We start from the raw sequence: 15130 nt of genomic DNA on the forward strand, positions 1-15130 counted from the left end.
ACTCAGTCAAAAAGAAGATGAAACATTTCAAATGCGAATGAAGTTAATCTTTATTAAAATATTTTAATAAATTGTGAAATCGGAGAAGTGGGGCTCTAATGTTTGACTTATCATCAATGACAACGCCACACAGGTGTGAGAAGTAGATGTAAACTTTGATACAGGCATTCTTACAGACTCCTCACTTTTCAAAATGTTGTGGGCAGGGAATCAAGACAGAGCTGTGACTGTATGTGCCTTCTGCTTTCACATTCTTATCCATTACTCATGCAATAGACTTATAGCTGAAAGACAGTAAGTCTGAGTCGGTTCAATATGTGGGTCAACGGTTAAATTTCAGGTGAAATGGCACTGCTTTGTTCATTCAAGTTCCATATTAGTTCTTTTTACAAATTAAATACAGTAAAAATATCCCCTCCATTTTGAACACATATAAACAAATAAACTCAAATTAAGAATACCTGCAATTTTCTGATAGCTCACCGCTTGCTTCATGTAAATACTCGATCAGGCGGCTGGATCTTCTGCAAGTATGTTGAGCTAATCTCAACATGTGCAATGAAAAACTCTGCTCTGTAGATACAGGGTCAAAGGCAGCAGTGATAGCAGTATAAGGCTTTACCCCCAAGTCTGGCCATTCTGCATGTCCCATTACCATTAGAGGAGCTCCAACAAGTCCGTGACACATGTCAGTGACAAGAGTTTTACAGTCGAGTGACATCCTGAATTTGAGACAGGAGAATTTTATTTTGATCTCATTTTAAACCCACACTGGCTGTAATGATGCATATATGCTAAATGAACAAACAGCTGCTGTGCTGAGTGACACATTTCCTCACAAGGAGATTTGTTTAAAAGATTGCTTTCCATTAGAGATGCATATTTCTGTGTCAAGTATCAACCACTGAGAGATAGAGCCAGCTAAAGCCAGCAGAAGAAGGTGCCTCATATTGGAGGTACAATCAAAAACATAGATGAGATTACTGACGCATCACCAGGCACATTCAAACCAAATCTCTGCCTGTCAGACATCTCAGAGGCCATGAACTGACCGGGCTGTAGTACCGTCTCTTTAAAGACTCGTGCAAACAACATGGTCTATATTCAGGGTAACAGTATTTAAAAACATGCCCCTCATAAAACTAAAGGAAGTAAGCTTATTTCACATTTGCATTTAACATTTCGATAGCTGGATTTAACACTTTTTTACCATTCCATTTAGTTCACCTCCAGCCCTTAATGCTGGAATATGAGGCACTTGTCTGTTAATGTGGCCACTTTAATGAACATGCAGACTTTTTTAAATCCTCTGGGCAAAACTATTCCTCACCTCTGTTTATGTTTTTTATGACATATTAACTCTTCACAAGGTTTTCTGCTCGAGAGCTTTCAGATTCAGACGTTTCAACCTCACAACCATGGGCTCCACTCCATGCACACACAATAAATACTACATGTGTGTGTATGTGTGTGTATATATATATATATATATATATATATATATATATATATATATATATATATATATATATATATATATATATATATATATATATATATATATATATATGTTCTTTGTGCCCTTTGGGGCCTGTGTCCACTCACAGCATTTTTTTTATTCTGGCAGCACATTCTTATTCAGCTGCCCCAAAAGTGAGGCCATATCTCCCACTAGTGAGTCATGAAGCAAAACTCATCTACTGTAACAAATGGGGCACCTGAGTGCTCACCTCGGGGAGATGCTGGGTTTAGTTTTAATGATTTAAAAAATCTTGAATGGGGACATGACATGACATTATGACTGACAGCCGTGTTGACCAATGAGGCGCCAGCAGCACTGTGTGCACCAGATTATCAGAGCAGAAGGGAACGGGACTAACACTAACACAACAGACTGGACACACCTTGTTTGGTCAAAATGGTATTTGATTCTAGGGGCAGTGACGTCAAACCACAGCTCGCTTCACTCATCCCAGCTCCAAATTACACTGCCTGGCAAAAAGAAAAGTCACCACCAAAACAAAAAGGTCACACATTCTAAGATTTTACTGGACCGCCTCTAGCTTTGACTACAGCACGCATTTCCTTTGGCATTGTTTGGATAAGCTTCTGCAATGTCACAAGATTTATTTCCATCCAATGTTGTATTAATTTTTCACCAAGATCTTCATTGGTGATGGTAGAGTCTAACAGCTGCACAAAACCTTCTCCAGTACATTCCAAAGATTCTCAATGGGGTTAAGGTCTGGACTCTGTGAGGGCCAATCCATGTATGAAAATGATGTCTCATGCTCCCTGAACCACTCTGTCGCATTTTGAGCTTGATGAATCCTGGGGCATTGTCATCAGGAAAGAGAAAATCCATTGTTGGAATAACCTGATCATTCAGTATATTCAGGCAGTCAGCTGATCTCATTCTTTGAGCTAGCTGAACCTAGACCTGACCAGCTGCAGCAACCCCAGATCATAGACTACCCCCACAGGCTTGGACAGTAGGCACTAGGCATGATGGGTAATCATTTCATCTGCCTCTCTTCTTACCCTGATGGCCCATCACTCTGGAACAGGGTCAATCTGGACTCATCAGACCACATGACCTTCTTCCATTATTCTAGTGTCTATTCTTTATGCTCCCTAGCAAAGTGAAGACTTTTTTCCAGTTAGCCTCACTGATCAGTGGTTTTCTTAAAGCTACACAGCTGTTCAGTCCCAAAGCCTTGAGTTCTCTTCACATTGTGTGTGTGGAAATGCTCTTACTTTCACTATTAAACACAGCCCTGAGTTCTACTGTCGTTTTTCTTCCATTTGATTTCACCAAACGTTAAAGTGATCACCAATCTCGATCATTCAGGATTTTTTTCTGGCCACATTTCTTCCTGGAAGACGATGGGTCTCCACTATCCTTCCAGTTTTCAATAAAGCCTTGGACAGTTCTTAACCCAGTTCTAGTAGTTTCTGCAAGCTCCTTAGATATTTTCTCTGCTTGCTGCATGCCAATGGTTTGACCCTTCTCAAACAGACTAACATCTTCTCCACGACCACAGGATGTGTCTTTCCACATGGTTGTTGGAGAATTAAGAAGCAGCTCATTGCACCAGTTGGGGTTAAATAACTTGTTGCCAGCCAAAAGATAATCACCCATGCACTAATTATCCGAAAGGAGGCGCGTCCCTATTTGCTTACTTAAACTAAGGTGGCCACTTTTTTGGGGCCAGGCAGTGTATGTTTCTCGCTCTTTTTCAGCTTTACTGCTCTCCTCCTGAGAGGAGGTGAATGCACGTGGCTTGTTTATATACAATCAGTGGTCACAGCACCCACAGCTCTCTGTGCTGTAGACAGCTCAACTTCTGACATTACTGTGCATGTCGATGTCGCCTCCCCCTCACCAACCAATGAAAAATCAGAAGGAATGTGACTTTTGGCATCAGTTTCTAGTCTAATCCAATGACAAGTTGTAAACTTTTCTGTTTATTGTCTGAATTGGAGGAGGCTGCAGTGCCAGCTGCTGGTGGACACAGGCCCTGACTCTGTCTGTCCTCCTGTAGGCTGCACACAGAGAAAGATCCAAAACAGTCTCTGACAAAGTGTCGGACTCTGAATGGGCTTTTTATCAAACTGCTGGTTTTCACCAGAGGAAGGGATCAGGGTGAGACAGACAGCTCTCAGTCATGTTGGGCATGGTGACTGGAGATGTGGCTTACACCTACTTGTCAAACAGCCTCTGTGTTGGAGGGCTTTGAAGGAATGACCAGGCAAATGTAAATCTAGTCAAAGGGAATCATTGGTATTTGTAAACTTTACAAATAGCAGGATTGAAATATGAAAGAATTAAAGAGTACTGTCGTGGTTTCTTTGGCAGTACAGCACTGCAGCGTCTACAGGCTCATGAAGACGATGAGGGAGGCGTCTGTCCCCCTGAGGTCCTTGTAAGTTCATCATGTGGGCTGGTGAAACCTCACCTCCAGCCTCACTTCCTGTTTGTAAGGCAATTGGTGAAAGATGCATTGTTTGAATAGGTCAAAGGTCACGTCACTGATGGCTTAGAGAGCCAGTGGGGTCATGCAGGAGGGGGTCGCAGAGTCTTCAGTAAAGACTGGACAGCAGGTGAAGACAGCAGGACTCGACCTAGACTTCCTCCGGCTCTGTAGCAGGCGTAACCCAGCATTCCCATCATCACGCCTTTAAAGACCGTGCGCAGCACCCAGCTGAATCGTGACGGTGGTGCCACGCTAAAGAAGACACAGAGACACCAAGATCCTGCAGTCAGACAGGACATTTCTGCTGGGGACATTCTGCTACAAAGACACAAACTTACCTCATGATTTCACTGATGTTCAGCTGCTTCTCCCAGTTTCTCTCTATCCCCGGGACGTGGCCCATCCCCACAACTCCCACCACCACAGCAGGCACTTCTACAGGAGGACAAACCACACAGTGTTAACATTAAAAACCTTAAGGTCCTAAGATTTCTACCATTATCTCTGAAGAACTTGTCCTGATTCTGGTCTGAAATAAGTCTGCAGAACAATGCTCTGCTGAAAACTCCCCGCTCAGAGCCTGCTGTGGTCTCACCTTTAACACAAGCATGCTGGGAAATTCAAAACATTAAAAAAAGAAGAGGCTGTGTGTTTCAGTGAATCAGTCAAAATGTGACTGAGAAGAGTGTGACACAGCGCTGACATAAACAGTCTCTGTGGTACCCACACTGCACTGTCATCCCTGCCTTGTTACCACACTCATCTGTGATCTGATGGAAGGAAATGATAATCTGACTTTTGTGATACTTCTCGGATAATATTTGTCTATCATGGGAAAACTTAAGATTTCATTTTCTGTTTATGTCTCCTTGTTGCGCCTGTCTCTGTCTGGGAGCCGTGGGCTGTTGGATATTCACTTCTGCTGACAACATGTGTCTTTTAAACTGTGTCAAGGCACTTTTCAACCAAGAGACATAAGACACACATATACTGAAGAGGAAAGAACAGGATTAGGAAGCTTAAAGTGATACTCCGCGATGGAGCAAGTTGGGTCCTATCACAAGGTTCAGTGCAGAAATTACCCCTACAGCAGTGTTTTTGTGCAGCAGAAGCCCAGAGCGCTCGCTCCAAACACCCGCTCCCTGCTCCTCTGCCGGTTTCCTCTGCACTCAGACGGGGCCATATTTTACTTGACCAAAAACACAAATAAACGGACTCCCACCCAAAAAATCTGATATCTGTCTGCATTCACGCTTTATTTAGAGAATTTTCAGCGCGTTACTTACACACAAAAACACCGCTAAATAAGGCTCTAGTTCTCATCGTGTTTCTTCGTCCTGGCAGACTACCTGCGTTTGTTTATATCTCGCACGCTGCGCGACTGATACACTAAGTGGCGAGCGCCTCGTAGCCAGCTGTTGCTCTGCAGCGGAGGTAGCTCTGTTTTACGACACGATGATGTCTGAGTGCAGAAGAAACCGGAAGAGGAGCAGGGAGGGGGTGTTTGGTGTGAGCGCCCTGGGCTTCTGCTGCACAAAAACACTGCTGTAGGGGTCATTTCTGCCCTAAACCTTGTGATAGAACCCAACTTGTTCCATCCCGGAGTATCACTTTAAAGTCTTCCAGGAAATAAGTGACTCCTATAAAATAATCTGATTTACATTCTGGTGTGTGAGTTCACACACTGGAGCGTTTCAACCGCTGATGTGAATACGATATCTGGTGCAAGGCTCAAAACATTCATATAAACCCCACGAGCAGCAGGTGAGGTCTGCGGATCAGTAAAAAACAGAAGATCAGTGGAAAGGTTTTGTGTTGTATGATCTCTCTCTCATGCCTGGAGCTCTCGTTCTGCTCATACTGGTGTTTTGGAGTCTCCATTGCAAAAACTGAAATACAAGCATGTGTTTTTGTCTTATTTTTAGTAAAAATGCTTGATGTGAGCCACAGTCACCTGGCCAGGCCAGAAACTTGCCTTATTTCATGATAGTAAGAGACAAAATCAAGGCTGATTTGCTTGTAACAAGTAAAAATATTTGCTAGTGGGGCAAAAATAATGTGTTTGTCGGGTTTCTTGTATTTTTGTCTGACTACAAGAAAACTTCCTTTTCCATACCCCACTGACAGATTTTTTTAACTTCTTACAAGAAATTCAGACCTCATTTTGTCTTTAAAAAACTTGAAATGAGACATTTTTCTGGATTGGTCAGGTGAATGTGGCTCATAACTTAACTGTTAACTTAAACTGGATATTTTTCTAAGGAGAACAACACCTGTGAAGCATTTTAAAGTAAAGAATCATTACATGATGGCTTTCAGTACATAGTTTTAGGGATCAGACAGCATCATGTTCAGTGAGACATCATGCTCCCTGTCAGACGTTCCCATCATGGTCTAGCTGACTGAACAGCCATACGTACTCTGGGCATTATTAGGGGTCTCCACACAGCGGGTAGCCTGGCGGAGCGTGTGTGTGAGGTAGATGTCTCGTTCAGCCACGATGGTCTGATGGAGCGCAGGAAACTCTCCGATCATCTCTGACATGGTCTGCTCCAGCAGGTCCTTCTGTTTGCACTTCTCCACGTCCTCTTTGCTGAAACACCACACACAGTCCAACAGGTCAGCGGTGAAAACGTGGGAATGACTCGTTCTTTTTCAAAACAGTTTACTTCCAAACGACTTTATGTGCAGTGCTGTGTATGGTCATAGTTTTGGCAGAATGATATTAACAGCGTAATTTATGGTAAAACACTCCCAGCTTTAAATAGTTAATCAAGTTAAGTGAAAGCATTTGTTCAGACTCTTTAAACATACTTCGGTTTAAGTTTTGAGGAGACTCTGAGACCCTTCCCTCCTGCTATCCTTTCCCTCTTCTGATAAAAAATGCAGAGGATTGAGGCCCTGAATCAGGACACAGCTGCATTTAGTGCTGAGCTTTAGGAGACTTTTAGAGGCTGTGCCAATCACCCAGAAAACAGGCTTTCAAAACACATTTTTGAGCTGTGACAGCTATTTGTGAGCTCCGTGTTCAGCTCCATGAGATGTCAGAGGATGGAGAAGCAGTCACTTAAAGCAAAAAGCTTTCACTTAGAGCTTACACACACACACACACACACACACACACACACACACACACACACACACACACACACACACACACACACACACACACACACACACACACACACACAGGCAGCTTAAAACAGTGGCAGAGCTTCATGTTCACTGTAACACATGGGGGTGCATGTTCCCTTCTTCTAAACAGAAGAACAGACAGACAGACGGCCATGCTGCTTACACACACGGACACTGTACTTTCTCCACATTTCATCAGCCTGTATACCTTCTACCCTCTGTTCACACCAAGCAGAGATCTCTAACACAGGGAGCGCACTGAGTTCTGGACCCAGGCAGCTCATTAAGCAGATCATCACCCTCAGATTCAGTAAAATCTACTTTTGGGTGAGCAATGACTCCTGGATTGTGCATCCACAGTGCGTTAAAGCTCCTGTGCCGTCTACAGTGAAATATTCCCAGAAACTGTATCATAATTCAGTTTGTGGGATGACTAAAAATGGCAGAGATAAGCCTGTACCTGATTGGGTCTGACAGAAAACAGAGCCCCCATGCCAGACGAGCCTTCTGCCACAGACTGAGAGCAGCGATGGCCCTTTTGAACGTCACAGGGATGGGCCGGTCCCCGAGGTGGAATTTACAGAATGGCACCTGTCCAGCCTGCAGAGAAAGAGACACAAAGAAGTCACACAAAAAGAAGTTTGAGTTTTTGTACTCTGTATGTGAGTGTGTGTGTGTATGTGTGTTTTACCTCTTTGAAGGCCTCCCTAAACTCTCCTCCTGGAGCCATGCCCAGCTGCTCCGTGATGTGAGCCGACACTTTGAGCAGGAGAATCTGCATCAGGCCAGACATCAGGCCGTTCTGACCAGCACAGAGAGCAGACAGAGGCATTCAGAGCTGATTCTCGAAATCTAAGGAGCTGTGTGCACTGACAGCACCAGAGGATTTTAGTTTCATTAAAGCAGAAACCCAGAAGGACAAATACAAAATGCAGGCCAAGAGCTCCTTAATCCTGTTTTTAAACGATCAGATATTCTTTTCTCCATCAGCAATGAGAGCATGATGTACTACTCTTCAATGTTTCTCCCATCACGGGACACGACTGTATGCCTGCCCATCACTCTGGAGTAGTCTCAGCGCCTCACTGGCTACGTTAACATGCAGCCATTAACCCTTTCATATTCAGAATAGCAGCAATAACTCAGTTGCACACAGCCATGTAAACACCAATAACCCTCTGTAAAAAACAGATTATGCTCATATTCCGTTTTTTAATAACCTGAAAATCCCCCCTGGGCTCCTCCTTTTTTAACCTGAGTATTTGGTCATCCAAAGGAACATTCATTTTTATTCTGCACATGTTCCGTTCACAAGGAATTTTGTTTTTTTAATACAGGAAGTCCACCATGCTGCTGCTGCTGCTGCTATTTCTGTTGTTGCTAGTACAGGAAAAAGAAGCAGAAATGACATGCGTTGCGTCATGACGTTCTCCGTGCTTTAATGTTGTCCATGCGTCTCTGTTTTGATCAGGATACCATGTAAACAGGAATAACCCTGTCTGCTCACGCATGTGAACAAGTTATTCTGAATATTTCAGAAACTGAAAATTGACCTTAACTCTAATATTGACTGCATGAAGACGCAGTCCTACATCCTTTGGGCTTTTTCTGCTTTCAACACCTCTGCCAAAGCTCCCTGTCTTCCTCCTGTAATCCTGACCTGTTTGATGGCCTGCTGGACCTTCTCCAGGTTGATGTCTTTGGCTTCCTTCAGCAGTGTATTCTCGTCCATCCTTAGCATAGACACCCTGTACTGGCACAGCTCCACCACTACCACATCTGGCTGCACGGCTCGGATCGTCTGCGTGAGGGAGAGAGAGAGCAGTGGGTATGTTGGACAGAGCCAGAGAGAGAGGCAGAGAGCAGCAGGCAGAGGAAAGGATCAGAAAGAATAATGCCAGCCACATGACAGCAGATACTCAGTCTCTCTGACCATCAGCACATCACATTCCACAGGCAGTGACTCTGGCAAAGTTTCTGCATAAACCGTTTCCACTGGCTCACCGTGGCCACATCCTTCTTGCTGCTGTCGCTGAAGTGCGCTGTGCCCACCAGGTAGAGGAGGCTGCCGTCAGCGGCCGTGAGACGGGTCACTGTCTCAGGGAGCTCAGGGGAAGCCTGGCGACGCTGTGCTCGCAGCTGCCAGAGCAGCTCCACCGCCTCTCCATCCGCTGGGAACAACAATACAAACATTTAGAGAGAGCAGAGGAGTGGGAAGATGACGTCAGGTGTTTCACTACATCTACCCCAGGAAGCATCCCTCCTCCAGGTGCGCTGTGCAGTTTTAATGTTGCATTTAAAACTGTTAAAGCCTTGAGTTTATTCCCCTGATTTTAACATCAAGCAGCTGCCGCACACTTAGTGTACACATGTTTACAGTGTGTAGTTGGCAGACTGAATTACTGACAGCAGTGTGGAGGTAGCTGAGATGATCTCCCTGATTAATCAACCATCCTATTTATTCATTCAGTTCATAAAACTTTAAACCAGTGCCATTACCATCAAGCTCTTCAAGGGGAGTCTGATGCATGAATGCATAAACACTGTACATAAAGACAGAAAGGTTAGCTTACAGAGGCCTGGAGGTAGACAAGGCAGTTCCTCTTCTGCAGGATCCTCTGATGGGCCGACTGACTCATCCTGTCAGAAATCAACCCAGCAAACACACAGAAGTGAGAGATGATCCCTCTTTGAGTACAGACGCTTTAAGAAGTATGGGCTGATTGCACATTATGAGGCAACTGCTATGAGGAAACTCAAATTACAAAGGTGGCAGCTGTTCAAGGGAGTGTATATGTGTATATACAGGTACATTTTAATTATCAGACTATGATGAAGAGCTCATTTATTTCATTTCATTTATAGATTCTGTACACATAGAGTGAAATATTTCAGCATTTATTTCCTTCAGTGTGATGACTATGGCTCATGGTTACAAAAACTCAAAGTTCACCATCTCATTAAAGTAGAACACAGTGAAAAAGGAGAATACTGCAAACCAATGATGTCAAACTCTCATCAGCTGATGCTCTTAGTCTGGTTCAGTCAGACACGTTTATGGTTTCGACTGCTGACTGACTGTTGTCCAGACGACAGTTAGTCAAGTCAAGTCAAGTCAAAGTTTATTTGCAAAGCACGTTTAAAAAACAACCTCAGTTGACCAAAGTGCTGTAAAGGGGTACAAAATAATCTCTCATACATTTTATATTCAAAACCCAGTAATGATAATAAAACTGATCAGTCAGCTGGCCGATCGACCAATTTTTTTTAACACTACTAGGCCGATTTCCTTAATTTTGGAAGGTGGGTGATGGGTGATCAGAGATCAGTGATCGGTGATCGGCCCATCCTTACATATAAAACTGATCTTATATACCTCTGGGGAAGGTCTAACAGCCAGCCATTGTTGACTCACCTAAAACTCAGGACACTTTACTGGTTGTTTAAGTTAAAACATTAAAGGGGACATATCATGCTTGTTTGTCCTTTTCACTATGCCAGACTAGAATGCCTGTAAAGCATTTCTGCCCTCAGTACAAGTCATTTAGTTCCTTCATTGCCTCACAATAGCGTTCTCAATATCCTCAGTTTTGGCCATTCTGAAGATCTCGTTGAAATGCTCTGTTTCCAGAATGACCTCCAGTAACCTCGCAACGTCACAGCCCTTTGTGCTCTGATTGGTCAGTTCTATCAGAGGGGCGGAGGGGGTAGAGCCAGGGGGTGGTTTTTGCAGCATGGCAGTATTTACAAAATCGCCACATTGAATGGAGCAGACCGAGCTAGTTTGCTGTTTGCCAAAACTTCACCGTAAGGCATTGATAGCACTAATAAAATGGCAGAGTGTAGGATACGTCCTTTTGTATTGGACCCCAAGTCAGCTCAGGAGGAAGAAAATCCACCTGGACACAGATCATCTCAGAACGCTTCAGTGTGGTGAGTCAATCGTTTATACGTGGAAATATAGGCAGACTTCATCAATAAACTATTTCTATAACAGGGCTCCATCCTGCTCCTTCACTTTTCTCAGTCTGTTTTATCCATCATGCTGAAAGTGTAGTCTAAAGACCGCCTCTACCGTCAGTTCCTCACTATGTTATTACCGCAGAATTATTGTGGTCCAGGTTCACAGTGCATGTCAGAACAAGCATGCAAATATCACAGTCTCACAAGTATTACAACGTCAGCGAAAACTACAGTGTTTTAACTGCTAATTCACCATGTAAAGCCGAGCTGCTCAGCAGAGCAGAGTCCCTGCCTCCAGCACTCAGTCAAGTTAGCCAGAGCTAGTAGGGCGCTGTATTTATACTCGGCTCTTGGTGGGTGTATCCCTCGGTGGCGGTTGTGTGACTAACTGACATCACAGAGGAGGAGCTGCTTTATCAGATTACTACTATAAAAAGAAAGGATCCTTGTGTCGTCCCGACGGTCGAAATCTTGCAGTCAACTGGCAATGACCTATTTTCAGAGGCATCAAATCTCGTTCCAGGATATCAGAAAAAATACAATATCTCATTTTTTTGAAAATTCAGGGGGTGAAAGGTCCTGTTTTCAAATTTATTACATTATATGTAAGTATTAAATCAGGGATCAGCATATGTCTCCTTTAAGATTGTATTGTAACACACTTTACAGGTATTGGATTTATGATTTTTCATAAGATAAGATTGGAACATTGCAGGCATATGTTGTCAATTATAAAAAATAAAAAATAAAAATTGGTATTGGCCAAAATGGGTTTCAGCAGGTCAGGCTTTTTAAAGCTCGGTGATCTGTGATTGGCCATAAAATTGTGATCGGTGCACCCCTAGTTTTTAGCAGTTTTTTAAGTGCTCAGTTGACTGTTGCAGCTCTAACCTGGAAAGAAAGGCTGTTCCACAGCTTTGGTGCCGCCACCACGAAAGCTCTGTCCCCACCAGTAGGGCTGTCGCAATACCGTAATTTTACAAAACAATACAATATTCAGCTCACGATACAATGTATTTCACGATACTCAGCCAACGATACAATTTGATACAATTCGATACGACTCAAAACAATCTGATCCACTTGCATCATTTTCTGAAAGATTTTGAAGGGACAGTGCGATTTTGGTGACATCCTGTGACTGTTCCATTAACTTATATTGATTTAATAGAACTGAAAACTGAGTTCTTCGGTGTGAAGACGGTATCCAGATGGGCAACAGCTACACCAGCGGCTGGCTGACTTAATCACTCTTCCTGCAAAGCAAACAGGGTGAGGGTTAGCAGGGCTCTGGATTTGAATGAGACTAAATGTATCGGCATTCGCGGCTGAAAAATCGATACTTTCTGAAGAAATAAAATATCAATTTATATCGCAGAATCGATAGAATACGACAGCCCTGCCCATGAGTGGGTGCCTTGTCCAAGGCTTTGCCAGGAGCAAATGGTTCGGTAACTTAAGCACCCTGATAAGTAAATGAGGTTTTACCAGGTCAGATAAATAATGTGGAGCCAGACCATTCAAGCACTTAATAACAATCAATAAAACTTCAAAATGCACTCTAAAATAAACAGGCAGCCAGTGCAAAGAGGCAAGAATAGGTGTGATGTGGTCATATCGTTTTTTGTCAGCAGGTGGGCAGCTGCATTTTGGACGACCTGCAGAGGGCGTAAAGCTGACTGGCTAAGGCCTACAAAGGAGGAGTTGTAACAAAGCAGTGAATAGCTCTCTCAAGATCTTTTTTGGGGAAATACGCTTTTACTTTGGCCAGTTATCATAACTGGAAGAAACTTATCTGTGTCTGTCGAGTTTAAGTTCAGTACCCAGAATAACAGAAAGGTTATTTGCAAAGCCATGGCAATAAGAATTAAGAAAAAAGAATGCCAAAGGCGCTGTCATACCCATCAAGAAGGTTTTGTTGACCAAAGAGAGGTATCTCAGTTTTATTTTTGTTCATGGATTAGATCATTTAGATCATTTGAGGCAGCGCTGTATTTTCTCCTACATCTTGCCTTACCCGTTTCACCTTCTCCATCTCTAGTTTCTTTTTGATTTCACAGCTCATCTTAATGAAAAATCGACTAAGTTTGTCACATGTGGCGTCAGGTGCTTTTTTTCTGTTATTTCTCACCTTTTCAGCTCCACCCTAGCTCTTCTTACTGTCTATATTCTTGTGTATGTGCCACAGACTTGTGCATGTGCATGGATGTGTTGTCAAGGTAACGGGTGCCTGTGTATGAGGAATAAAAAAGAGCTGCAGGCAGCCCAGGGACAGTCATATCAGCTTGGGTGATACATTTCAACCCAGAACACTCCAGGCCTGCATCCCTCCCAAACACTTTTATCTTTATCCGTTGACGAAAGTGTTGGTTATATTTCATCACAGTCTACGTCATCACGTCCAACTCTTTGTTTAGTTTATTCATTTTTTTGTCTGTGACAAATATATTTTTGTCATAGTCTTCGTCAACAAAATTGACACTGCCACGCAGAGAGCATCTATGGGACAAGAGGCAAAAACACCAGACCCCAAAAACATGACAATACAAACCAGTCAACAGTTAAAATGGAGCAACCTCAGGTTCAGAAACACCTCAGGATGGTTGTCTCTGAGAGCACTGATGCAATAACTGATGGTTAAAGACCACCAACCAAGTACTGAGCGTGTCAATAAAGGTCTTCTTCAAGAAACAATATCTCTGTTTTTACTGTCATGAATCTTCTTGTGCCATGAGCCATGGCCTGAACCATCAAAGTTCAATCAAAACTTGAAATATTTCACCTTACATGTTACACATCTAGAAATGTAAATGCTCCGCTTTTTGGATTGAATCAAGGGAAACAAGTAAAGAGAAACTTTGCCACTGTATTCCATTTTGTTGAGATGCACCTGTGTATTCATGCATATCGAGCACTAAATGTTCTTAGAGCCATAATACCTATCAGATCTATCAGTTAGCTATGAGGCATCCAGACCGTCAGGCCTTCAGGAACAGGTTTCCTCACAAAGTACAGGATCAGAACTAAGCAGGGTGAGAAAACTTTTTTTTTGGCTCAGATATCACATGTCCTCTAATGTTCTAATGTTAATGTTCATATTAGTTATTGATGTATTATTATAATAGATTTGCAACTGTACACAAACATCTCTCAGATCAATCCTCATGTGCTAACCTACCCAAAAGTTCAGAAGACAACTGGCAAAACCTCAGTGACAATAATGATGATAACTAGCATGGATCATGAAACAGCTTTTCTGCTCATGTACAAACCTCAGAGTTGTTGTCTTGGTCCATGTCTGAAGCACGGAAAGCTGCGTGTGATAAGAGGACAGAGTGCACAAATGAGTTAGCATTGAATAGTGAGGCGTTCATTGACAGAGTCACCGACCGTGAGGCGTTCACTGACAGCTAACTTCAGTAAACACACGGACGTTGCTGACGTTGCCTAAAGTCTAACAGCAGAGATTGAAGCTATCGAGATGCCGTAACGCCCGCTGGGAAAGTGCTGCCTGTAACTGAGTTAGTGATGTCTCGAACGAATCATTTAGTGTCATGACAGGTTACCTACACTAGGAGCTCGGACAGCTGCTGGAAAACGCGGCTCCAGGTGTTCAAACAAGCTGACGTTACTTCAGGTACACGGCAGCTAAACGCTGGAACACTAAGCGCCGGTCAGGCTTGCTACGAGATGATGAAAACAGCTAGCTCGAAGCTAATGTATGCTAACAAGTACCGGTAACAATATAATCAAACCACAATCGTTGAAACACGAAATACAAACGTCATTCGTGTCAGTGCACGAACACAAGCTGTTCGCTGTTATTTAGAAATGTTGTCTATGTATGTCAACGACAGACTTACTGAGTTAGCCAGCCCGTCTGTCAGTGTGCTCCTCGTCAGTACAGCCGTTTATGTGGGTGCATTCGCGTGTTATCACAATAATCGGAAAAAAGACTGCCCGACTTGGAAGTTTCCCAGGAACGCCCCTGCGAGGGTGAAAAGTTTGGTGTCCGCCTGTGTTGGGGAAACCTCTTTTTTTTTCCACCCACAAAG

At 43.3% G+C, this 15130-nt stretch overlaps 1 protein-coding gene across 1 annotated transcript; it reads right to left on the bottom strand.

Annotated features, from left to right (window-relative positions):
• Positions 1–1531: 1531 nt before the first annotated feature.
• On the bottom strand, positions 1532–14999 carry trabd (TraB domain containing). Its single transcript, XM_074678434.1, has 10 exons — positions 14939–14999; positions 14348–14388; positions 9686–9752; positions 9117–9283; positions 8773–8913; positions 7804–7914; positions 7573–7712; positions 6398–6570; positions 4316–4412; positions 1532–4229 (listed from the first exon to the last, which is right to left on the bottom strand). Exons 2-10 carry the CDS (start codon positions 14369–14371, stop codon positions 4058–4060), a joined length of 1092 nt encoding a protein of 363 aa, XP_074534535.1. The 5' UTR covers positions 14372–14388; positions 14939–14999; the 3' UTR covers positions 1532–4057.
• Between the last annotated feature and the right edge of the window lie 131 nt (positions 15000–15130).

The sequence above is a fragment of the Halichoeres trimaculatus genome, unplaced genomic scaffold, assembly GCF_033239565.1.
Source record: "Halichoeres trimaculatus isolate MK-OKI-2021-1 unplaced genomic scaffold, fHalTri1.1 fHalTri1_scaffold_10, whole genome shotgun sequence".
NCBI lineage: Eukaryota > Metazoa > Chordata > Actinopteri > Labriformes > Labridae > Halichoeres > Halichoeres trimaculatus.